General features: G+C 48.1%; 1 protein-coding gene across 2 annotated transcripts in view; it reads right to left on the minus strand.

The window, feature by feature from the left end:
* The window catches only part of LOC142560627 (uncharacterized), a 140,337-nt gene that overhangs the window by 93,438 nt on the left and 22,207 nt on the right, over positions 1-24,692 (minus strand). For both annotated transcript variants that reach the window (XR_012823403.1, XM_075672852.1), the window contains exons 3-9: positions 21,972-23,232; positions 19,756-19,903; positions 15,222-15,408; positions 9,121-9,214; positions 8,139-8,294; positions 5,682-5,791; positions 8-190 (exon numbers count right to left, since the gene is read on the minus strand). Coding sequence is in view for 1 of the 2 variants with exons in the window: in XM_075672852.1 (XP_075528967.1) it covers positions 8-190; positions 5,682-5,791; positions 8,139-8,294; positions 9,121-9,214; positions 15,222-15,408; positions 19,756-19,903; positions 21,972-23,232 (2,139 nt within the window). In the remaining variant the exon portion in view is untranslated. The remainder of the gene's footprint in view (positions 1-7; positions 191-5,681; positions 5,792-8,138; positions 8,295-9,120; positions 9,215-15,221; positions 15,409-19,755; positions 19,904-21,971; positions 23,233-24,692) is intronic.

Here is a 24,692-nt window from a genome sequence, read left to right on the forward strand (position 1 = left end):
AACTCACCCAGGGTGATGGAGCTCAGATAGACAGGCTGCAGAAAGTGGCTGAGCAGAGCCCCTTGCAGACCGAGAACGTTCCAGCGAGCAATCTTATCGCTGCAGGACATGGTACGCAGTCGTTCACCTTGCAGGATGGCATCCCAGGTCTGGTAGTCTGTAGTCAGGTCCACGGGGACCGTGCCTTCGCCTAGAAGAAGCAGAGAACGCAGCCACGGATGGTTGTCACCACGGTGAAACAACGGCGCATTACGTCCTGTTTTCTAAGCTATGCATGACTGCAGGTAAAATGGACACTTGCCAAAGAGAGAGAAAACTAGAGAGATGACTTGACGTCCTGGGGTCCCTATGAGTACCGTGTTGTACACTTGGCTGTAGGTGCCGTGAAACGTCACCTAGCGAAAACCAGGAGGCAGCACTGTTTGTGGATGGACGTGCAAGTTTCACATCCCTATCTTTTCCTGGTTTGTTACTCGCTTTTTGAGATCATGTACCTTATATATATTTTTTTCTCAATGTGAATAAAACCGTTGATGATTGGTACATCATCCTGTGTATGTGATCATAATTCTTCGTTTGTGTCTTGTTAGGAGTTAAGCAGCACGACTTCGCATTCATGATAAAGAACCAATAAACCAAAGCACAAGCTTTCATTTCGGAAGCCCTCTACTTTCTTCCTCTCTGATCAGTATGGCCTGTCATTCCATTTTTCTGTACCCCCTTGCCGTACGATTTGTCTACGGTGACTAGTAAGTGGCAAGGTTAAAAATGCAGTCAGAAGCTCTGCCTAATGAACACGTGCTGCCCCTGCTTTTCATTCCTCCAGGCTCAAAAAAGGAGTTCCGTCAACGAAATGTGGGAACGGGCTGCTCTGGTTTAACAGTAAAGAATGAACAAAACAGGAGTTACATGCTGCATGCAATAATAGACTGGCAGCTGCGAGACAAAGAAGACTGCTCACACACAGTACAAAAAACATTCAGGTACAGTATTAGGATGGGGACTTTGACAACAGTTTTGGAGAAGAATTCATCCTGACCCAGACATGCTTTGTTTTTGTTTCCAAATGATAGAAACGTTTCCAATCTTTGTTTTTTCCAAATGAGAGAAAGTTGTATTTCTGTATGAAATAATGAGGTGCGCAGTACTGCAAAGGACTTTTCTTTCTTTATGTCACGAAAAATGGGTGTGCATTACAATCAAGGGCATGTTAGAATCGAGTAAATATGGTAGTTCTATGCATTTGGTTAAACACATTGTCATGAGATGCCTCTGCAAGCAATGCAGTTCACACGTAAGTCTTCTGGTACAGTCAACTTCTGTTAATTCAACCCTGATGGGACTGACATCAGCTTCGCCAAAGTACAGCTGTGTTATGTGGTAAAGCATAATGACGCCGCAAATGTAGTTACAGCTTCATATTCCGACTGCACTGTGCCCATTATTTTCGGCCGAATCTTCCGGCGGAGAGGTGGAGGGGGGGGGGGGTGCCATGGGGATCAGGCGTTTGGCATGTTGACTGGTCAAGTTTGAATTGTCCGGCAAAGGCCAATTTTAGTATCGGATTACGAAAGTTAGGGCCCATAGAAACAGATGGGCGCTGACCGTGACCTTCGATGGCAATCGAATTAAGGGGAGACACGGCTCTTTGGGACCAAAAATCGGTCAAAAAGCCCGATTTTCAATCTTTTCATTTTTGGATTCATGGCATAATTCTGCACCTTTGAGCAAATTTCGATTTAAATCTTATGCGTAATTGCGCCGTAATGTCGATTTAAAATAGTGTAGTTTCTAAAAGCGCCCTTTAAATTGTGGACAAACAGCGCTAGTTACGACCGCGCGCCGCGCAAAAACGAAAAGCCGCACCTATGCCATCTTGGTCTTGTTTGAAAGCTCGCGCGTCTGGCTTCCCTCCCTCTCTCGGCCAGCCACCATGTGCCAGCCGCAGTAAAATAAAACAAGCGCAAAGTTTTCTTCAACGCGCGTTCTTATTGGTCGGAAAAAGCACGTGACCCGAATGGCACAACCTGATAGGCTTACGCCGGTTGCCCTGGCATGAGCACTGCACATGCCGCCATTTTGAGCGAGTCCTCGGTACTGCACGGAACTATGCCAGGGGGACCGAAGAAGCACCATTCGGTGTATATGTTCGGCCGGAGACGAAGGAAAACGAAGAAGAAAGTAGGGGAATCGTCTTCTTTTCCGTCTGAAGCCAGCGACCGACGAGGAGCAAGTGCCGACGAGCAGCCGCATGATAGCCGCGGAGAAGCAAACAATGCATCGCTGGACGACGCATCGCTGAACCGTGCACCCATCACTTCTGCGGATCGTCAGCCGCCCGATTGTCGTGGAGGAGCAGAAAATGCTTCGCTGGACGATGCTTCGCTGGACAGTGCAGCCAACACGCCTGCGGACGCCAGACTCGCCGACCGACGCACGGACGGGCAACCGCCCTGCCGCGGAGAACCAAACAATGCCTCGCTGGAAGTTGCATCGGTGGACAGCGCACCCGACGCGTCTGAAGTGTCCGCCCGAGTGAGAATTGACTCTAAAACTGTCACCGACAGCGACGTAAGGGAGGCAAGCGCTCGTGAAAAGGCTACGCTCGAGCGGCTTGCGTCGCGGGCAGCAACGACGCGAAAGATGGAGCCATTCACGGACCTCGGCGGCGCGGCAGCGTCGGTAACAGACGAACGTAAGGCAGCGTTTACTGCCGTCGACATGCGTGCGATAAACTCCCTCCTTGGCTTTTTGCGCTGCCAGACTTGTCAAGGACGCGCGGAGATGGTGACAGGAGATCGCGAGTACGGCCTCGCAGTGAAACTGATGCTGATCTGCGAGAGGTGCGGTGAGGTAGCGACTGAGTGGAGTTCGCGACGGGTACAGGGTGAAAAGAAATGCAACCCGTTTGAAATTAATATCCTTGCCGGGCGTGCGATGCTCGCAACAGGTAACGGCCAGACAGCCATGAATGACATTTTCGCAGCGATGGGCCTGTCTGGCCGAGGTCTCCACAACAAGACGTTTCAGCAGCATTTGAAAAAAACTCTGAACCCCGGTGCGACGCATGCAGCTGAGGCTGTTATGGTGCAGTGCGCAGAAAAAGCGGTTGCACTTTACGAAAACTTGTGTTTTGGACACAAAGGCAACATTGCTGTGTGCTTTGATGGCACCTGGATGACGCGGGGCCATTCTTCGCATATAGGAGTAGGCGCAGTGGCGGAGCTATTTACCGGCTACATCCTGGACTACGTCGTGCTTTCAAACTTTTGTTTGGGCTGTGAAATTGGACCCACACCCGACTCTGAAGAGTATGCTGGATGGAGGAAATCCCATCAGTGCCAGAAGAACACCGATTGTAAATCTGGCCAAATGGAAGTTGAGGCTGGATTAATCTTGTTCCAGCGTTCTTTAGAACGCAACAAAGTAAAGTACACAACCATGCTGTGCGACGGTGACAGCCGCACTTTTAATGCTATCAAGGATGCAAAGGTGTACGGCTTTGTAGATGTTCAGAAAGAAGACTGCATCAATCATGTACAAAAACGTATGGGTGCAGCGCTTCGAAACCTGCTCCAGAAGCACAAAATTGAAGGCATGCGGGGACTTGGTGGCAAGGGGAGGCTCACAGCAGACCTCATCAACAGGCTGAGTGCCTATTATGGTCGAGCACTCAAGTCTCATTGTGGTGATGTTGACGCCATGCAGAGAGCGGTAATGGCAACGTACCACCATGTCACGTCAACTGACAGCTGCTCTAACCACAGCCTGTGCCCAAGTGGCAAGGATTCTTGGTGCCGTCATAATGCGGCAACAGCAAAAGGTGAGCCACAACCAAGGCACAGGTATAACTTGCCAGCGGACGTGGCAAAGGCCCTTTTGCCTGTGTATGAGCGCTTGGCAGATGTAAAGCTGCTGAATAGGTGCAAGCGAGGGAGAACCCAAAACTCCAATGAATCGTTCCACTCAGTCATCTGGAGTATGATTTCCAAAGAGCAGCATTTCTCCCTTTTTGCTGTGGAGGCAGCCGTTGCAGAAGCAGTGCTACGCTTCAATACTGGAAATGAATATGCAGCAACAGCCATTCTTCAAGAAATGAATATGAATGTGACAGACTCCGGCTCAAAAAGAGCCAAAGAAAAAGACTTGCGTCGCACCACTGCTTCCAGGAAAAAACGGGCATTGTCACTAGGCCTCCAGACGATGGCAAAAAAGAAGCACCAATCTGGGATGCACCCAGATTATTCCCCAGGTGCATTTTCGTAATTTGAGGTGCTTTCGTTCTCATAAAGGTGCTTGAAACCGTTTTTCTTCATTTTCTCAAAACTACAATTTTGACACACTAGCAGTTTTGGAGTGAACATATTTCTGTTTGTATTTGTGCTAGCACAGTAATTTTTTTTTCCCTGAAAACAGAAACTCTTACTCTCTGTAGTAAGGCTAATTTCACTGCGCATATTGGTCAGTAACATTTTTTTTAAAGTTACTTTGTATAAAGCAGGTGAGGGAACTTTTACTGCAATGGGTTTGGCAACCCCTAGCTTTAGACCTAATTGGCCTAGGAGACTCATTCTTGTTTTACTACATTCCTTAGATGTTAAACATTAATTTGATATGCTAAATTTTATCACTGCATCAATTGTTTGGGAAATTATCAAACTCCAAATGAAAAACATAATATTGTAAATATTTTGAAAACTGTTTGTTGTATGGAAAAAATAAATGCAGATTTAGAATCAGTGCATAAAACTTAATGAAACATGAAAGTTTCATTGCAATCAATCCACAAATAAAAAAAATTTTTCAAAGAGGGGTGTGCCCCCTTAAGTGAAAAATCAAGTTAACCGGAGCCAAATTAACAGAAGTCTGCTGTACTATAGTGTATCTCCTATGCTAGTAGGACTCTACGATAACATGCTCTGTTGAGCTGCAATGTTGGCTATACAAATGCCACAGATGACTCAGGCTTGTCTGAACATTCCGAGCAATTTTAGCCACTGCAGCCACCCTTGCAGTGGACAAAGGGTAAGTGTAAGCAAGAGCTTTGCGTGAACACACACACATTTTTATGTGTGTGAGAGAGAGAAGGTTTAGCGGTATCTGGAGACATATTTGCATGTGCCTGCATCTGGGCTTCATGCCAGATCTGTATCACTACTTGTTGCTGGCCTAGTGTAGCTGGCCTATGCTTATTATGGCATAATAGGATGCAAAAGCGTGTAAAGAAACGGTCGGACAAGAAAGAGTGCCCAGTCCAATCGTTTTTCGGTCCAGCTATTTCCTGTCCGGTCACTTCTTTACATGTTTTCACGTCTTTTCCAACAGCAGGAAGATGCCAATGTCCCATGGCTTCGAAATGCCCATCTTGATTTGTCATTCGATTGTACTGCCAACCACCCACACACTTCTGTCTAGAGTGCTGTGGTGCAGAGAATGCAGCAACATTAAACAGGGCAGGGGTAGGAGTTCTGTGTGGCGCGCACACCCTCATGCCTTCCCTTGTTTGCAAAAGCTCTCTCAAACCGGCTGGCAAATGCAGAAATGGCGACGCCTTTGCATCGTGGCGTACAGATTCAGTGCCCTACGGCCCCCTACATATGATCTACTGTACGTGTACATATGATCTACTGTACTGTACTGTACGTGTTCTGTACTGTACGTGTACCGTACGTGGCTCTCACCTGCTTCCAGCTTTGTTCGCAGGAGCCCCTGGCAGCTCTTGGTGAAGAGTGGGTGATGCTGTTCGCTGTTCTGATCCTGTGTCTTGTTCTTGTCGTCTGGCTTCGTCGTGCTGTGTGGGTGTGAAGAAAAAAAGAATGCGTAAATCCGAGGCCCACCTCTCAGCCAGCTCTAGCATGCAACTTCAGCAAATGTCTCGCAATACAAAAATGCGTCTTTCTAGATCACCCGACTAATGGAGGTTTCCCTCGACTACTTCGGCTAAATTTCTGTGGTTTTTGTTGCTGCGACAATGCCAAAGTTTAGGATTACCATGAGAGGAAAAAAAACGAGAAGCACAGGCTATGCAAACCTAACAAGTGCCTTCATAATCATGTGTTCCCACGGAGCACAAACTTCAAAGCGCTTTGACCAATTTTCTTGTGCTTTCTAGGTAGCCTCCACTAAGCAGCCAAACCAAGGAAAAACAACTACACAACAAGCTGTCTTAATGCCAATGAAAATTCCCCACTTCGCGCAGCAGATTTTCACAATGTTGCTGTCATAACATGATGTCATAATGATCAGTGCTGCTCAGCTGCGGGACCTGTGCCAGACCTCACGAGAACACACTACTAGCACAGAAAGGTGCCCCCAATTTGCCCAACAAAATTCCCCACAATCTCTTCCAGAAATTACACATTTTCTCAATTATACTGCACATTTTTTTTCTTATACAGTAGAACCTCGTTGACAAGTTCCCGTTATGTACATTTTCCTGGTGGCAATGTTCGCAATCGAAAACACAAAAAATGACCCAATGGAGTTAAGCTCAATTTTTACCGGTTCATACATTCCTGGAAAAACTGGTTTTTCAGCCCCAACGTTCAGTACGTCTCCAAACTGCAATCGTATGATACGTTTTTTGGCCGTTGGATGCCATGCAACAGAAAATGCCAGGAATGCGCTATCGCGAACAGTATATAGCTGCCCGTCGCGGCAGCTTTACCGCAGTTCTCGCCTGTCCCTCTCACGTGATGAGGGCGGCGCGCCCGGTTTCTCATTTCAGTATTGGCAAATCTTCTCCAGGGTCGTCGCACGCGGCATTCCACAGCTATCACTGCCAATCCTATTGCAATAAGCATTTTCGCCAATCTGTTTCACAGCGTGTGGTGCGGTTTTAATAGGCAATAACCAAAACATGCCGCCGTTCCCTGCTGCACACTGCAATCACATACAATTTGTGGCCGCCAGATCCCATGTGAACAAGAAATGGCACGAGGCACTCACAAATGGGAACAGTATATAGCCACCCGTTTCACGTGAAAATGATGGTAAGCACAGTTTCTTATTCTGGTACCAGCAAATCTCCACCCGGGCCATCGCACGCCGCATTCAGAGCTATTGCTGCCAAACATATTGCAATAAGTATCTTCACCTATTCGTTTTACAGCGCGTCGTGCAGAGTGCCACAGGTAGCATACTGCACGCTTTTAGCACGCGATAAGCGTAACGCGCCGCCGTTCCCTGCTGCAGGTGGCCCAACGTGGGCATCACGTTTCGCTTCAGCGGCATCCGGCATTGCCCACCAGCTCGACTTTGTTTCGGTTTCCCGTCGTCCTTTTAGAACACCCCATAATAGAAAAACAACAAAACGCGTCCCAGGCCGCCAGAGCTCCACCAGTTGACGGACGTCGACGTCCCGTGCCACAACGATCTGTGCCACAACGATCTGCACGACGCTTCGCATTACATAGATGCCGAAACAGTTCGGTCTGTCATATTTTTTTGTTACTTCGGATTGTGCGTCTTCCCGGTTAGTACGGGTTCTCTCGCGGTTTTTCTCCAAAACGTATGAACGAGCTTCTACTGTAATTCACCTAACCATGACATGCAAGTTAGAATCACGTATAAAATCAAAATCACAATAGCCAATCTCCCCTTCCACCAATCTTGAAGGTCGCACTTACGTGTACCGCGGGTTCTAGAACCTTCTGGCAAATGCTGCAAGTTTGTCAACATTGCACAACATCTAGGACTGGTGCCTGATAAGTGACATTCGGTCCACTTGAATGCAATAAATTTTCTTTTATCACGTGAAAACAAATGGCCGTTTCTCTCTCTCACCATGAAAATCTGCCGAAGGAACAATCAGTGGCACCGCATTTTGCATCTCGTGAAGTACGAAAATTGTAGCGCCCATCACAACTAATGGCATTGCAATGTCCATCTTTTGCCATGAAAAATCAGGTGCACATTAAAATCGAGGGTGAACTAGAGCTGGGTATTTATTGAATTAGTAAGTATGGCATAAATTTAGTTAACTACAGTGTTCCAGAACAGGTGGTAAGACCAATCACAAACAGATAAAAATTGCCACACTCAATTCTGCTAAGGCCCTTCAACAAGCTTTAGCACACCGTAACGAGAAAGCTGTCAAGGTGAGGCAGAAGAGAGAGAGAGGTGGAAGAGGAACGCACTGGGCAAAAAGGGCCCCGTCGCCGCAGGGCGCGGTGGAAATGTACAAGTGGAAAGAGACGTCCGGCTTGATCCGGATGCGCTGACCGTCCTCCGTGGGCTCTAGGATGGCATGCTCTTTCCCCGGCCCGTAGTTCTTGAGCTGCTGGTATAGAAACCTGCAACAACACGACCACGGAAGACAGCACACACTATCAATACATGGCTTGGAGGATGGATTAAACAGAGAAAAAGAAAATTGCAGTTGCTTTCTGAATAAAGATACAATTACACCCTTCTGACAAGTAGTGCCAGAGAAGAGAGTGTAGTAGCCAAGAAAACTTAGTAGTATGCAGAAACGCTGAACATGCTGTTAGTGTCAGGCAGACTCTGCGTCGAATATACTTTAACTGCAAAAATGTGTTGAAGCTACAGAGTATGCCTTACTTCATGTCATTGATGATACCGTTGATGAAAACATCATAAGAACCCTAAGGTAAATGGGGACAGAAGCTCACTTAACCCCGCAATCGTGAACGTACCATTAATGCTACGTAGTGCTTGATACCTCAAAAATTACGATTTAAGCACTGGAACTTAATGCAAAGCCGACAACTGCATGCATGATACACGGAGTGAAGTTTCATTTATGAATAGTTCGGAAACCAATCAGTACTAAGCAATTACTACAATATTTTATATTTAACACAAATAATAGTATTTCATTGTTTTTTGGTATGGATGTGCTCTCCATAGACAAAAATAAATTTAAACAAGTTCTAATTTTCCGTGATGTGGAATGGTGTCCGGGCTCTGCGGGGTTAAAGTGGCACCAACACCAGTCTTACAGGCTTGCGTCCTTTCCGGTGCAAGCAAGCTTTGCTCCCCTCACAGCACAAGTAACCCATTTGCCATTCTAGGAGCCTAAACTACAACGTCTACATTAACTTGAATTTACGTTTGACGCCATCTTATAGGCATTCGTGAGTGCTGACGTTGGCTCACCTGAGGAAGCTCCTCCTTGTTATTACTTCTGCGTGTGAATCGTTCACCACGGTTCCATCCTGGCTTAGCTGTTCGCCAGTAATGCATCGGCTCCCTGCATCATTCACAGGGGGTAGGAAAGCAAGGGGCAAGCAAAAGGTGCACAAGATTGAGGTAAACGTGAAACTTGAGGACAACTTTTGCATAATAGTTCTGTGGAAACCCACAAAGTGGAAAGAAGTAATTTTTAAAGGGAAAATCAACATCCACCCGTTCGTAGCAATTGCTACAAGGAAACCCATACGGGTTCCTCGAAAGAAAACCTCGCAGTTGAAGAAACATTCGTCCTGGTCCAGGACTCGAATCAGGGACCACAGTCTTTCCGGGGCAGCCGCTCTGCCATCTGAGCTAACCAGGCGGCTAGCAGATTGCAGGGCAAAGTCGAATTTGTCAACAACTAGAAGCAAAGGCAAGAGTTTGAGCTTCTATCCTTACTTTAAACCTGCGAAAATTGGGTGCCTGTTTGATTCAAGCAAATATGGTAACACAGTAAAACCTCAATCTAACGTACTTCAACATAACGAGCTTCTTGATATAACGAAGTACTTACCTTTTCATACTCCTGTCCATATAAAACTATGTCATTCTGAACTTCAATATAACGAGGTCTGTGGTCAGGATGGTGCGCTAGCATGGCTGTACTTAGCTTGTCACCGTAGCCAGTGCACCTTGGTTTAGAGGTAAACCCTACACATGTGCAAACAGTAGCCAAGCTGAGAGGGCGTGGCATCGTGCACTGTCTTCCCGCATGTTTAATGCTGGAGGTTGCGTAATCTTGAGTTCCGGAGACTCAGTGAAGCGAGAGGAAGACAAAGCATTTGCTCCCGGCTGCCAGCGCTCTTCACGATAGCGTCATTCCACTTCGGGAGACAGTACCAGCCACGAGGGCAGAGTTGACGCGAAAGTGTGGCTGGCTTCACTTCGTACTGCTGATTTGAAGATATCGCCGACACAGCACGACACCGTACCTTTTTTCGCCAACTCTCAAATTCAACAAAATAAATTTCTTTTTTCAAGCTTGCTTGCTTTTTTTGAGCACCCGATGATATGGAAAATTTTGCACCGATTTCCACTGAAGATAGAATACATTGAACACTGTAATTAAGGTTAACCCTCGATTACAATGAAGTCGGCAAAACTGGAAATTTGCGTCATTATATTGAAATCTGACCTTTTATGCAAATAAGTACAGTCACCGATAGGAAGGGGCTACAGAATTTTCCTAATTATCGGGCAATCGAAAAGAAGCAAACTTGAACGAGAAAACAATTCCTTTTGATGAATTTGGGAGTTGGCAACGAATGATACAGTTCCGTGCCCCGTTGATGATATCTTGAAATCGGCATCCCGAATTAAGCGAAGCCAGCCACTATTTCGCATGCACTCTGCCCCAGTGGCTGATAGCGTCGCCCGAAACGGGACGACGCTATCATGAATAGCGCCGGCAGCGGGGAGCGAATGCTTCCTCTGCCTCCTGCTCCAATGAGTCACCGAAACTTGAGATTACGCAAACTCCAATACTAAATGCGCAGGAAGACAGCTTACACGATGCAGCGCTGTCTCGGCACACCCCCACTCTGTGCACAAGCGCCACATTACCTCTAAAGCAGGCTACAGCTGCGTATGCGCTCAGCCGCGCTTACAGCCATGTACAGTGTGGGGAGCACCCGCCCCCATTTCCTCCCGCGTACTCGCGTCGTCCCGTTCGCATGTGGCAGACGCATTGAGCCAGCGTAGACAACGGAGAGAGGCACTACGCAAAAAGCCCCTTAAACTTCGTAAAGTAGTGACACTCTCCTCCTCTGCCTTCACTCCTCCTCGTTTCTCCTCTCTTTCACGCTCCTTCCTCGACCGTGGCGCCGCCTGCACTGCTCAAGCGTAGCAACGGCGGCAACATGCGCTCCTCACCACTCGGTAGATGCTTTTCGAGCAAAAATGGCGCTGATGCATGGCGCGAGGGCCCACGTGATGCTATTAGGCCAATAGCGACGCAGCGTCGGCCTCGACCAGAGCACGCGAGGAGGAGGCGGCATTCTTCAAAGCGTGGCAGTACTTTACGAAGTTTAAGGGGCTTTAACTGTGCGCTCTCCCTTTCTCCATCGCTCTTGTGACGCGCGTACCCCTCTCCCCCACGCGGCTCATGGGAAAGAGAAATGTATCCCACAGGCAAGGAGGACTTCCCCTTGCAAAAAGGTAAAAAGGCATAAAAGCACGCCACCGGAGGAGACTCTTTCTTGGGACGCCGGACACCTGGACAGCCTGGACGAAACCACCTGCCGCAACCCATGAGTGACCTTGTTTGCCTGACCTACCCAGGCAACGAGACAAGCCAATTTATTACTATTACTGAGAAGACGTCCCTCCGCAAGTGTTCGTGATTGGTAACAGCCATAAACGTTATTACCGTCGACGCCGCTGGTTGCCTTATTCGTTCGAACCCGGCGTAGCCGCGATTCCCGCGCTACGGGTTGGGAGTACCACGAAGCAACTGCGTGGGGCTAGATCCGGAGCTCACCTTCAGCCCTAGCCGCTCGCAGAGTGAAACCCCCACAACAGCCACAGCCAAGAGGAGAGACTCGTGCCAGAAATTGAGACGTGGGCAAACTTACCCCCAATCCACCGCCCACTCTTGATCGCGTTACCGCAAGCTCCCTACCCTCCCCCTCTTTCCCTCTGCTCGCTTGGGAAGGCGGTGCTTATGAAGCCATCATCTCTCTTGTCTCACCCTCGCACACTTTCACACGCATCTAAAGCACACAATGCGAGGGGCACGATCCCAGGGAACATGATGGGGCTCCACTTGGGGGCACGCTCAGTGCGATTCTAGAGGTGCACTTGGAAGCAGTCGCTCGTAATTTAATCATTTGACTGTCTGCCATCCATGGACGTTTCAATTTATTGTCTCGGCATTCCTTTGCGGCGGCAGCGAAATTTCGTTATATTGAGGTTCTAAATGCATGGCATTCTAGGGATAAGAGGTCATGAAAAGTGATATATTTCGTTATAGTGAGAATTTCGTTATATTGAAGTTCGTTATATCGAGGCTTAACTGTATTTGCATTAGAAATCAAATTTCAATATTACGAACCAAACTGCCGATTTTACCGACTTAATTATATTGAAGTTTAACTGCAAAATTGGCTTGGTAACACAGTTTTATTGTTTATGTCGGTCATTTATTGAAATCTTGCAATTATTGTCAGAAACATGCCTGCAATTGCCTATAATTGCCACTATCTATGAATGCGCAACTGATGTCATTAGGCAAGGATGAAATTGATGCAAGAGTGTTAAAACACTCTGGCATTTACTTACGCACCCGTGAACCTTTTTCAAGTTGGAAAGGACAAAAAGAAAGCACTGAGGTCAGCCAAGGTGCTAAACTGACAAAGCTAAGCAAATCACTGAAGGTTAGACTTGAACAAAAAATCATGTGAAAAAGAAAAGTAACTAGGGGAGTTTTAGATTTTGTGTATGCAAACAGGTTTGGGTATTCAAAGAGACCTTTATGTATGCAAAGTGTCACGCCTGGCTTGCGTGCCTTTGTATTCCTAAACGTCTTTTTTTTTTTAACCTCTTTGCATTCTTTTGTAAGACCGCCGGTTTGTGTCCCCCAACTTTACGCATGCAAAATTTAAAGCTCCCTGCTTGCTTTTCAAGCCTTTCAAGCACTTTCCAAGTAACTTTCATATATGAATGCTCCGACAGTTTTACTGTACAGAGTCTGAATAACATAAATGTCAATAAATGTCAATGTTAACCGAAATAAATTTGTTGACTCAAACAGCACAAGGGAGGACAAAGGCAAAGTAAAGGCATTCGTCTGCTTTACTATCCTTGAACATCTTGAGTCGCTTGTGTAACCAAAACAGCATATCCAACTAACTCAAATTCTAATGCTTTAAAGGCTGCAATGAGTCGGAACAAGTTGCACAAAACATTCGAGGGGACTGGATCACGTAATGAGCAAACGAGCAGTATCGGAAACTATTAGTCTGGACTTTCAGCAATGCAATGAAGCTTCAAACGCAGTGAGCAGGAATGCACAAAAAAAGGGCTGCGGAAGCTGCATATATCCCCATCATATTGGCAACGTATTGGCTGCCGAACTCTGGGCAGTGATGCAGTGCGGAAGTGTCAACTTCAGTTTTGAAAACTGAAATACTTTACATAGCAGTGCACAAAAAGAAAAGAAGAATGAGAATACTGCAGCCTTCTTGGTTTCTTATCCTTGGCTCTATGCAGCACGAAGCACTACAATGAATAAGTGGGCAATGAAAGGAAGGTTTGCAAAAATTTAGTCGCTGACATATCGCTAACAGCAAACAGCAAAGTACAGCTGACAGTGTCACCTAATTTTCCCCTTGTAGGTGGTTTACTATGCTTTGCAAATGGCGGTGCAGACATGGCTGTGCAGTCAAACCCACTTATAGCAATATTCAATTGCCTTGAAAAATTCCATTGTTATAATCGATAATCGTTGTAACTGGGTTGCAGAAAAAACATCGAAATAGGGGGATGACAGAGCTGTTACGAGAAAACTATAATGGCGGGGAGGCCAGTGCCCCTCCCCCACCAGGGCCACCACCTTCCTTCATCCAGCTGCTGATTGTGTTCACTTGTTTATCTGTTTAACTCTGCTTCTTGTGCATTCTGATCGTGTGTAACAAGCTGCGACTTTCACCATTAAATAATGGCACTGCTATAACAAGCGCAAAGAGGGGTCACGGGTGGCAAGCAATATGCGAGCTCCACCAAGGCATGGCTTTGGTGGCCCCAAACAGGGCCTCGTAAAAGAATGTGAGAAGGCTGCCGCGGCAGCCTGTCAGCTTGAGAAATCCAGAAGAAACGCTGGGGCGAGATCGGCACAAGCTTCCCGCCATCCACGTACTTCTCACTGGCTTGAACGAGAAAGCTCCATGTCCGTCTGCCTGCCTTGCTTGCTTTAAGCGAAGCTGGCCGGCCTTCTTCTCCAAGGCATCCAAGTGTTCTACATAGTGCAGCGGAAGGTTTCTCGCGATAATGAAGTCCCGGAAGGACTGAATCATCCCGTCAAGTGCTGAATGAACCAAGATTCTGGCAGCACGGCTATAGTCAGTGTGTACGCACTAGTAGTATCTGTTACCACGACACCACCACAACAACTTTTGATGACATGAATAGCCTCCCCTGTGGGGACAATGTTAAGGCAGCCTACCCTAATATTTCATTGCTGCCATAGTCGCCGTCGCAAGCCGGTTCAAGCACGTTCGCGATGATCTCCTCAACGGTTAGAAGCACTTAGTTTCCAAATATATAGCAATGCGTTTTTGTTTTGTTTTTTCACCGGCAACATTGTGTGTTGCCGATGATCAGCGGGTGGATCAGCCATCTTCCGTTTCAGCATCGAGTCAAACGAGACCGACAAACCTTGTGGCCAGGAAAGACTTTGACGCAACCAACAAACACGAGCGTCAGCGACTTAATCAGTTGACAGAACTACGCAGAATGAGGGGCCAGCGAGCAATCCAGGAGCAACGCAGTTTCTGCAGTCCATTTTTGTTTCGGAGGGTGGCGCACCATAGAGCTATGGGCGCTGCTCACTCATGTTCGGAGGGTGACAGGAGAGACAGGCGCGTGGCTGGCGATGCGGAGAAGGCTGGAAAATAGGCGCACGGCGGCTACTGGGGCAGCGGACCATCATGCAGCGCCACGAATTTCTCCTTTTCTTTCTTTCTGTTCAAGGATTTCACATTTCATTACCTTTTGGCACGGTCACCCAGTAGCCAGATTTCATCATTGTAGCTGATAATGGGGCATTGTAGTAAGCAGGTTATTTCAACATTGAAAACATACAAAAGCTGACGGTGCAGCAGCTTCTCATAGTTATTACCGATATATTGTTAAAACCGGTATCATTATAAGTGGGCTCGACTGTGCTGCACTGCTTTGTTACTTTGAGTAAAGATGCCGAGGGACTTGTGCAAGGAGTCTCGAGGCACAGAGAGAAAGGTGGCAAGATTGGCGCCAAGTGCACCAAAAGACCGCAAAGGCGGCGAGGCTGGAGAGCATGCGGCACGCACCTGTGCCAAAACAGACCACGGTGCCCCGGTCGGTGGGTCCGGTCTTCATGACGAGGGCGGCGAGCACCTTGCGGCCGCCCACGTACTCTGGCACCTCCAGCACTTTCTGGCTGAACTCGCGGTGACTTAGGGCAGCAATAATATCAAACATGGGGATGCTCTCATCCTGACTGCTCAGGATGTCCGTCTGCACAAAGGTGGGGGGGGGGGGGGGGAGGAGCTTGTCAGGAACATGTGCGATGCACGTAACAGCAAGTTGAGCACTGACGCGAAATTTTGTGCCACACTTATTGATGTTACTGCGTTTTTAGGTGCCCACTGACTTCAATGAGTACAGTGTGAACCCTCAGTTTCTTGAGAGTGCAACAAATAATTAAATACAGCACCTCTTGTACGGTCCGTCCAAAGCAGCATCAGGAGCAGCGCAGTTCGAACGTGAAAAATTAGGCTTATCAAGTCACCAAACGCGGGTGTGGCAGTCACATGGTACCACCAACTTAAGCCCGCTTGTCAGACCAGCGTGATGGCTGAAGGCCATACAGTGACTGCATTGCCGAAAGCTGCCAAACTGGTCTTCCTAATTGATCGCTCCTCTTGCAAACACAGGGGGACACACTCTCCGTTTTTGTCCCGTCAAGTGCTGAATGAACCAAGATTCTGGCAGCACGGCTATAGTCAGTGTGTACGCACTAGTAGCATCTGTTACCACGACACCACCACAACAACTTTTGATGACATGAATAGCCTCCTTTTCGACGTCCGTAGCCACACTGCGTTTGGTAAGCGTAAGGGAATTAGTTATTTGTTGCTTTCTCAGGAAATTGAGTACCCATAGCATAATTACTAGGTCGATGGCATAGAAATAAATACTAGACAAACGCTGTCTGCCAGTACTGCTTTAAAAGGTTAACATAGCAGAAAAGGAAAGCTGGGCTTATTCGTTGACTAATCTCGTAGACAACTTTCTGTAGCGATGAAGGGAAAGCTACGGAGGCAAAAAGTGCACAAGTGAGAGCGCTTCTGAAGAGAGTCCTGCATTTTCATCACCGTTAGCTTAAGCTGGGGAACAGAAAACATAAACACCCTATTAGCAAAAGTTAAATAAGACAAAACACACCAGTGAATGTAAAAGCTTACCTCAAATTCCGAGCAAGCGGCCCCCTATGGTGAAGGATATTACAAGAACGTTTGCGGAGGGGCCCTTGCTCGGTTGCGGAGCGAAATTCAAGGGCTACGGGCCCCGGATCTGGCGGCCAGCGAGCTAGGCCTATACCGTCTCCCAGCGATCGCAGGACTGCATGGCTTGCTCGTTCGCTTCCGTCACCGTCGACAAAATCACATGTATTGCAATTTCAAGCACAACATAACTGTGTACACGTTGTGCTGATCAACATAGGCACTTTATTACGAACTGCATGCGGTCGTGTCGCAACACCACCGGTCTCAGATTCGACAGCCCAGCGAGCTAGGCCTGCCAGCTTTTAGTCACCGGCGGCTGTCCACGAAGCCAACACTGTAGACATGGCCTTGCGGAAGCGCGTCTACGCTGCTCGCATAGTCGTGTTCATATTGACATCTTTTGTTTAAAACGACAGAGCTGTGCGAACATGTTTGTTTTCCCTTTACTTGCGAAGTCATTCCGAGCATCCATGCAGGGGCTCCCAGATCGCCGCTTGCTCATTCGTACCATGTGTCCCGAATCGTCATATGCGGCAAGTCGGACTCTGACGCAGCATACAACGGATTGCACACAAGATCGCACCGTTAATTCAAATGTGACACTTCGCATGTTTGACCAAAATGGTGACTGACAAAGGCTATGCAGATATCTGGCTATGGTGAACTATAGGTCCTCGGCAGAAGTGCAGCTAAACAATAAGTTTCTTTCTCCCTAAATTCCGTCATTTTATGTAGTTTAATATGCAATTTCATAAAACGCTGATAAAAAAGGAACTGTAGCCAAGCAGTCCGGTGAAAATGCATGAAGTGGTGAATAGGGTGAAGAAAGGGAGGGGGCGCTTGCTCGGTAGTTGGCGCCAATTTCAAATCACTCGAAAGTGGAGGCGGGCGCGCTTGCACTAGTAAGGGCGCTTGCTCGGAATTTTACAGTAATTATTTCGCGGCTCTTCCTTACCGCATCTATGCAAACACGAAGCCGTCACACGGGGAAGCTGTGCCAATTCAGCGTCTGTTCCCAGCAACCAAAAGCGCTGTCAAACGCTGGCGGACTACTAGGTGCCGTAACACGTATGCAGAAGCTCCGCCCCAGTAGCCTTCACTTCATAGCCACAGAAAGTTGTCCGCAAGTATAGTGCTACTCATCAAGGATAACTAGCTATAAACAAACAGGATCATGGAAGCAAGAGCATGTTCCAGCATTTGTCCTGTGCTCTTCTACCTTCACCCTGCCTGTTTATTGCAGGCTAACTAAACTAACCATGATGCATAGCGTATTACACTAGTTGATGGTGTAAGTTGCATTGCTCAAGTGACACACGTACACATAAAATGGACACAGACCTCTGTGTCTGTTTTGTTTTACTTGTCAGCATGCACCTATGCGTGTCACCTGAGCAGCACAACACCACCATGTCAGTTACTCATCAGCTCAAACAGGCAAACTTCGAGTGCGTTCATTGTTACAAAACGTTCCCTTAAGCTGCTTTTCACTTACCTTGAATGCCAACGTAGACTTTTGCGACGTGCATGCTGCTTCCTTTAGGGAACTCATAGGGAGATGAAATTGAAGGGTAGCTCTTTACTTCGACAACAGTGCCCAGTTCAACTAAAATTAAGACTGTGCGTGCCGCCAGACCTGCAGCTGACGCATGTCCCCTTCCTCCCATTTCCACCATTTCCACACACTCCTCGCCGGTGCACACAACAAGATGGACAGCAGCACCCCCCTGCTCGTGCTCTCCTAAGCCACTGGCATGAGCTTCAGGTAGGTGGTTGTGTTGCACCCAAAAACATTTGCTCCCCATGTTTTCCCATGTTTTTGTTGAAGTAACGTGTGCAAAGGATGTGTTACTTCAACACGCACTACGTACACAGCATTGCATGCGCCGGTAATCATTGAGGCCATGGCATTAATCTACATGCCCATGTATTAAGCTATGCAATGAGAATACAGCTACATTGACGCATAAATACTATGAGGAATGCATAGGTGTATGCATGGCTAGAGAGATGAATGCAAAAATTACATTACAGAATGCATAATTACTTCAACACTGCTGTTGAAATGAGCACCTTGCACACGGTATGGCCAAGAATGGACTTTTTTTTTTGGCTTGGCTGCTGAATAAAGCAGCACAGTCTGACAACTCTGTAATCTAATTGACAACGCAGCCAACACTGTAGCAAAAAACTTTGTTTTTACAAACATGGTAAGCCAACTTATTCTAATCACTTGCATGAAACACAGCACCGTTACCTGCGACAACTAAAGGCCTCTTGTCAGCCTATGCATAGCAGTATCACTCAGTCACAGTGTATGCAAAGGAAATGCAGCAACAATTTTTCACACGCCTAGTACAGTTCTCAACGGCGACTACCACACACCCCTGTTGTCACTGCTAATGCAATCACAAGTCACAACGGGCAGTATCTGTAACTGCACTTAGAAAAATTGGTGACTTTGCTCAAAGCCTGGGCTACTGGGTTTTATAGGGCACTTCCCATGTAAGATCGCCACCAAGGCTTCCAAACTGCACACATTTCTAATGTGAGGCTGCAAGACCGAGACTGCTTTCCATGATGACGCAGAAAGCCCAGCTCAAGTGAATGCAACTACACTGCACAGGTATGACAGTGAACGGATGCATGGCTAGAAAGAAAAGGCGGGACAGCACCTACCAGTAAAATGAATAAATAAGAAAAGCAAAAAATTAAATCAGAGTGATGGTGTAGAGAGCGCAAACTCAAGCACAATGTCCTGGGAAAGATTACTAACCTAACCAAGTGAACAGTTGGGTAAAACCAGAGGTGCTAAGCATGCCATAAAAAAACTGCAGAGAATACGGGACAACAGCAAATAAATAACAGGCAAGGCGAGGCTCACAGTCAGAGGTCAAAACAAAACTGATCACAGAGAAAGGAGACAGGAAAAAAAAAAGGCCAAATAAGGCCAATGCAAACAAAATGGGTGGAAGACAAGGTGGAAGATGGAAGATTGCTCACAACAGTGAAAGGACTTTCATGAAGCAGTAAAAGCTTGCAGCGGGCGTGCCAATGCTGCGACTTACAGCAAAAGCTGCTCCTAGCCAGAGTAGGTGAAAGTTCATGCAAAGGTTACTCAGGTGCACGGGGTATGCAAAGCAGTGCCATGCAGAACAGCTCGGACCAGCTGGACTCAACAAAAGCACACGCAAAGAAGTAGGAAGTACTGCGAAGAGCAGATGCTGGTCACCTTGGCAACAAGCCAGAGGCCACCCACACCGCCAGGTGTGGCTAAAAAGTGTGCAAGGATGCACGCACTGGGGTTTTGAGAAGGCGAGGGGTGAGGGAGAAAGAAAAATCAGGGTTTGGTCACCTCTGGGGAGGGGACGTCGGAAGCGAGGGCACCACTCGCCACCAGCTTGCGGAAGGCGAGTTCGGCGGCCTGGTGCTTGGCTTCCTTCTTGGTCTTGTCCCAGGCCTCGGCCACAGGTTTCTTGTCCAGAAATGCAACTGCTTTGAACCTGCCAAAAGTCACCAACGAGCAGAGCTCGACCTTGACAGGCTCGTGGGCCAGTGCGGGGCACGTCCCCATTTGTTTGCAAGTGGTCTGCAAAAGCACTACTCGTGGCTTACGTCGCAAAATAGCACTAAGACTACTTAGGGCCAGTGCCTCAGAAAAGGAGTGGATAGTATACCCATTACTACTGCAAAGGAAGCAAACATGGCAAAGCTTTGCTTTTGCTCTGGCATGAAGAGAGGTTCAACTACCGATTTTGCCAAGGACTGTTCAAGCCCCGTCAAGAGTAAAGTGCCAAGCCACCCAGAGAAAGGTTCCGAACAAAATCAGCTGTAAGAAAATTGTACACTGCACTGGGAAAAACACATTTTTGATGTAATGAAGCTACACAACACACACTGCCTCAATTCCAAACAGCACCTGCAGCAAGCAACAACTTGCAAAAAACTCTGCGTGCTTTGACTGAGGAGGTGGAATTTGGTGCAAGTGATTAAGTTTTTTTAAAAGCACAGTCAAAACTCAAGTATAAATAACATTTGATGCAATGAAATTTATTTCATACACATAAAGAATGCCGTCAGAAAACAGCCATTTTTCTCAATATAGAAGAGCATCTTTAGTGATTTACTGAGAATGTATCACAGATTCCCAGCGTGCCTTGGTACTTTTCTTTAAATGTAATCTAACAAACAAGAAGCTGGTTTGGCTAGTTGGCAAGTTAGCTGTTAGTTTAATCAGCGCCAACAAGAAGCAGTGACAAAAGCAAACAACTGGGTCATTTACTGACACAAACACTTTGTGGGCATTCGCTATATGCACATTCCACTTATCCTCGTGGTATGCAATGAAATTTCTTGTTGGCTAAATTGGTCCTAAATGAGAAGCACATATATCGAAGCTATCTCGGCAGATTTAATTTCCTTATCAAATAGCCTTTAAAGGGCACATCTCAGTAGGTGACGTGTGCACCTATTGGTTGGCAGACAAGACACAAATCCCAGCACATGCTGCATGAAATTTTCAGTGCGCAGAGTGTTCTATGGAATTTCGAAAGTCATGCAGAGGGGCTGCACTTGTGCTCTTAATGTTCTGCATTCTCTGCCGGTTTCGGTGAGGGGTGAGAACAGCTTACTTCGGTTATCCCAGCTCCAAGTTCCTTTACTGTGACAACGGTTACTTTTAACAACGCACTCAACTCTGTCTTCTGCAATCCTATGCACACTCTCTGGACTATGCACAGCGATGGTAACATGATGACCTAACAAGACGGTACAAGAGCGAAGGCATGATACCATGCCAGCCAAGGGCGTGACAGCGGCATGATGATCTAAGTGCTGTCACAGCGAAGCGTTAAATATGGCCATTTGTATTTTATGCATCATGACACATCGAAACATTGGTACAGAAAACACAGATGGGGCATACCCTCTTTCGAAGTGTCGAATGCCGTCACAGTAAAAGAAGCGAAGCCCTCGAGTTACCCCTGAGCAACTCCAATTCGATAGCGTTACGACAACTCATCACTCGAAAATTATCGTTAAAATTATCCTTCCACATCATTTTGTTAGGACTCCCTCCATATGAAGCAACATGACAGTGAGCAATGTGCTTTCCATCGCGCCAGTCTGCCCTCTTCTGGTCGCACGCCTCTTCGCTGCTTCTCCTTGCCAACAGCACAACCCCGCCAAATGCATTGCCATGCCAACTGCTCCACCGAGGACTTATCTCCCTACATCATCAAATGCCAAGCTCTGATATGTACAATGCTTTCACATTATAGCCCCTTGGTGAAGACAATCTTTATGGGAACATCATCTGGACCTTAAACAGAGAAACCTTGATTCAACAGAATTTTTAGACTGTTAGACTGAGTGCCGAATGGGCATTAAAAGAATGATCAAGTTGCAGTATTTCAGCAAGTACTGATGACCCTGTAGTAGGCTGTACAAGGCCTCAGAAAAGAAACGCTTGTTTGGTGTCTCGAGGGCGGACAAATCCCTCAAACGAAAACCACCAATGGTACCGCAGCAAAAAAGCTGCAGTGTGGGCTGCAAGCGAAACGTGCCACGTACCTTGGGTTGTGGGGTGGGCCATCTGTGGCCACAATGTCTATCTTGGCCTCGACGTGCTGCATCTGGCCAAACTCGTGGAACGCGCTCACTGGGTTCTTGGTCAGGGATGCGTAGCTGGGGAACTTGGAGATACTCTGCGGTCCTGGTGGGTTGGAAGGTGGCGCCGGAGCCGGCGCAGCCGCAGGTGCTTCTTCCCGCACAGTCCCATTGCTGCCGGCATCACTGCCATTGCTGCTCTGCTGCTGCTGCTGTTGTTGCTGCCCGTAGCTAACCTCTAGTGACTGCGACACCACTGACTGGGTGATCTTGAGGTTGGCTGCCGCGGCTGCCACGGAGGCTGGCGGGGCCTGAGGCGGCATGACCCCGCCGTTGGCTGCCGCCATGCCAGCCGCCGCTGCGGCGGCCTGCTGTTGCATCATCATCTGCGCAAAGGTATTGCTCAGCCGCAGCAGTTCATGGGGGGGAAGGGGCTGCCTCGCTGGCTTTGGGGGTCCCTTGGGCCCTCCCCGCGGCCCTCCGACCCCGTTGGGCCCTGTGGCGACCATGTTCTCATCGTCGCCGCCAAAGTCCGGCGGAGCGGCTGCGTCGCGGGGTGGCGCCTGCTGCTTGCTCGCGGCCGCAGCTGCTGCGGCGGCCGCAAATAGGTTGTTTCGTTCCAGGTCGCCGTAGCTGCCCGGCACGAGGGTCCAGGCCGGTGGCGTGTCCCACACCTTGGTGAGGACGCCCCGGTCCTGGAGCCGGTACAGGATGGGGTTCACCTCGCGCTTGTGCTTGAGGCCCAGGGCCTTGACCATGTCCTTGGTGTACACGGGCGTGCCAATGGTGCGCAGGTGCGAAATGACCAGCGCCGTCAGGTCCGTCTGCAAGATGTTGTTGGAGGCCGCCACCGCAGCGGCGGGAGGGCCCGCCACGGGCTGCTGTGCCACCGCCAGAGCTGCCGCTGGGTTGTTGGCAGTCGTGACGGCTACACTGTTGGGGGCCACCGGCAACAGGGAGTTGGCGCACGGGACGAGCGAGTTGTTGGGCACGGGCGCGACCAGAGCAGAGCCCAGTGGAGGCTGTGGCTGTTGTGGCGACTGCTGCTGCGGTGGAAGAGGTGCGCCGCCCAGCTGCTGTGGAGCCAGGGAGGGAGGCGCCGCGAACCTGCCACCTCCGCGGGTGACCACCAGGTTGGGAGGTAGGTTGGGAGGAGGCGAGCTCTCGGGCAGCCGCACCGGCCCCTGCTGCTGCTGTTGCTGCTCTTCCTCATTGACCAGCGCATCTGTGCATGCATAAGGTGCGCGGAGTCAGCGGTGCGTGCAGCACGTGCATGGTTCCATTTAGTCAAGGTCAAGAATGCTGTAGCAAGTGCCACTCGAAGGAAACAGTAGCGTCTCCTTTATCACTGCGAGTTTTCATTCATGTTAACCATGCGGATGCGGCACTAGCCAGAAGTGAACAAGGACAGGCTTTTGTCACTGACCAGGTTGTACGCCCACAGCCACTGCTTTATCATTCTTTTCTGGAAAAAAAATTCTGGACATCGGCATGCCACAACAGCCACCATTACGTTGTCCTGCAGAACTTGCCCACATGTGCCAGCAATTGACTTGTCCGATTCTATCCTTCCTCCATCCTCCAGTGCCGCCTTTGACTCTCTCATGCACTGCCATGCTGTAAGAAGGTGTAGATGGCGTCTGCAAGATATGAACTATACACTAGGTCGGTCAAACAAGTTTCAGCTTTGTCACACACTTCTTTAACTGTCTGCGAAGAGGTCCTCGGGATGTTAAGCGAGCTCAGATATCCCCCCCTCCTAATCGACTATCTAAGTTCCCCGAATATTGTGCATACCAAGGGCATGTTTGTTTCTGAACCATTTGGTCATCCTATTTGAGTTACTTTCTGGGAGCGCGGAGGGATGCAGAGCAGGTGCAGCACACTTTTAAAGGAGTAGCTTCTCCTGCATTCTTGACCTGCCTCCTACAGCAGTGTACTGTCAGTAACACGGTAAACTTAGCTTCAAATGCTCGATCTCATTTGATGTCTGTGAGGAAACCATCAAATTTCAAATGTTCTTCAATATCTCTTGGAGCTATCCAAAATTGGCAAAGTGCTCTCATTTTTCTTTCTTTTTCTTTTTCCATTTCCTGTTCGTCGTAAACAACGCTTTCGCCATGATTGATGGCACCATGAGGGACGATAGGCTGACCTCCATCACTTGTAATATCCTAGCGCAACGTGCAGTGAAATCTCAGTACACCTACATTTGATTGTGATAACTGCCACTGCACAGGCTTTCGCTGAAATATATTTGTAACAATGCAGCAATTGCACCACACTGCAATACATTAGATTCACACTGGCACATGTGAAGCAGCCACTGGAGGACTGAAAGTATTGGTGAGCAGGGCAGCTTCCTGCAAGTTCCTTATCAGTCAGTAACATTTAGCTACCCAAGAGTCAATGCATATGACTTACAATGCACATGAGTGACTACTAATACTAGTGTATCCACACAATGAACTTCTCCGTGGACGGCTGTTCCAAAGCCGCTCTGGCTGAAATGAGCATCCATATTGCTACGTAGGAAGATGCAGACGAGGCATGCAGACGAGGCATGCAGACAACAGAACCAGAAAAATCTTGCTACCTGCTACTGCAATGTCTCTGTTAATGCTAGCTTCAATCCGTCAGCACCCGTTGGTTTTGCATCATGTCGTGCCTCCAAAGTTCCGCAGC

This window comes from Dermacentor variabilis, chromosome 10, assembly GCF_050947875.1.
Source record: "Dermacentor variabilis isolate Ectoservices chromosome 10, ASM5094787v1, whole genome shotgun sequence".
NCBI lineage: Eukaryota > Metazoa > Arthropoda > Arachnida > Ixodida > Ixodidae > Dermacentor > Dermacentor variabilis.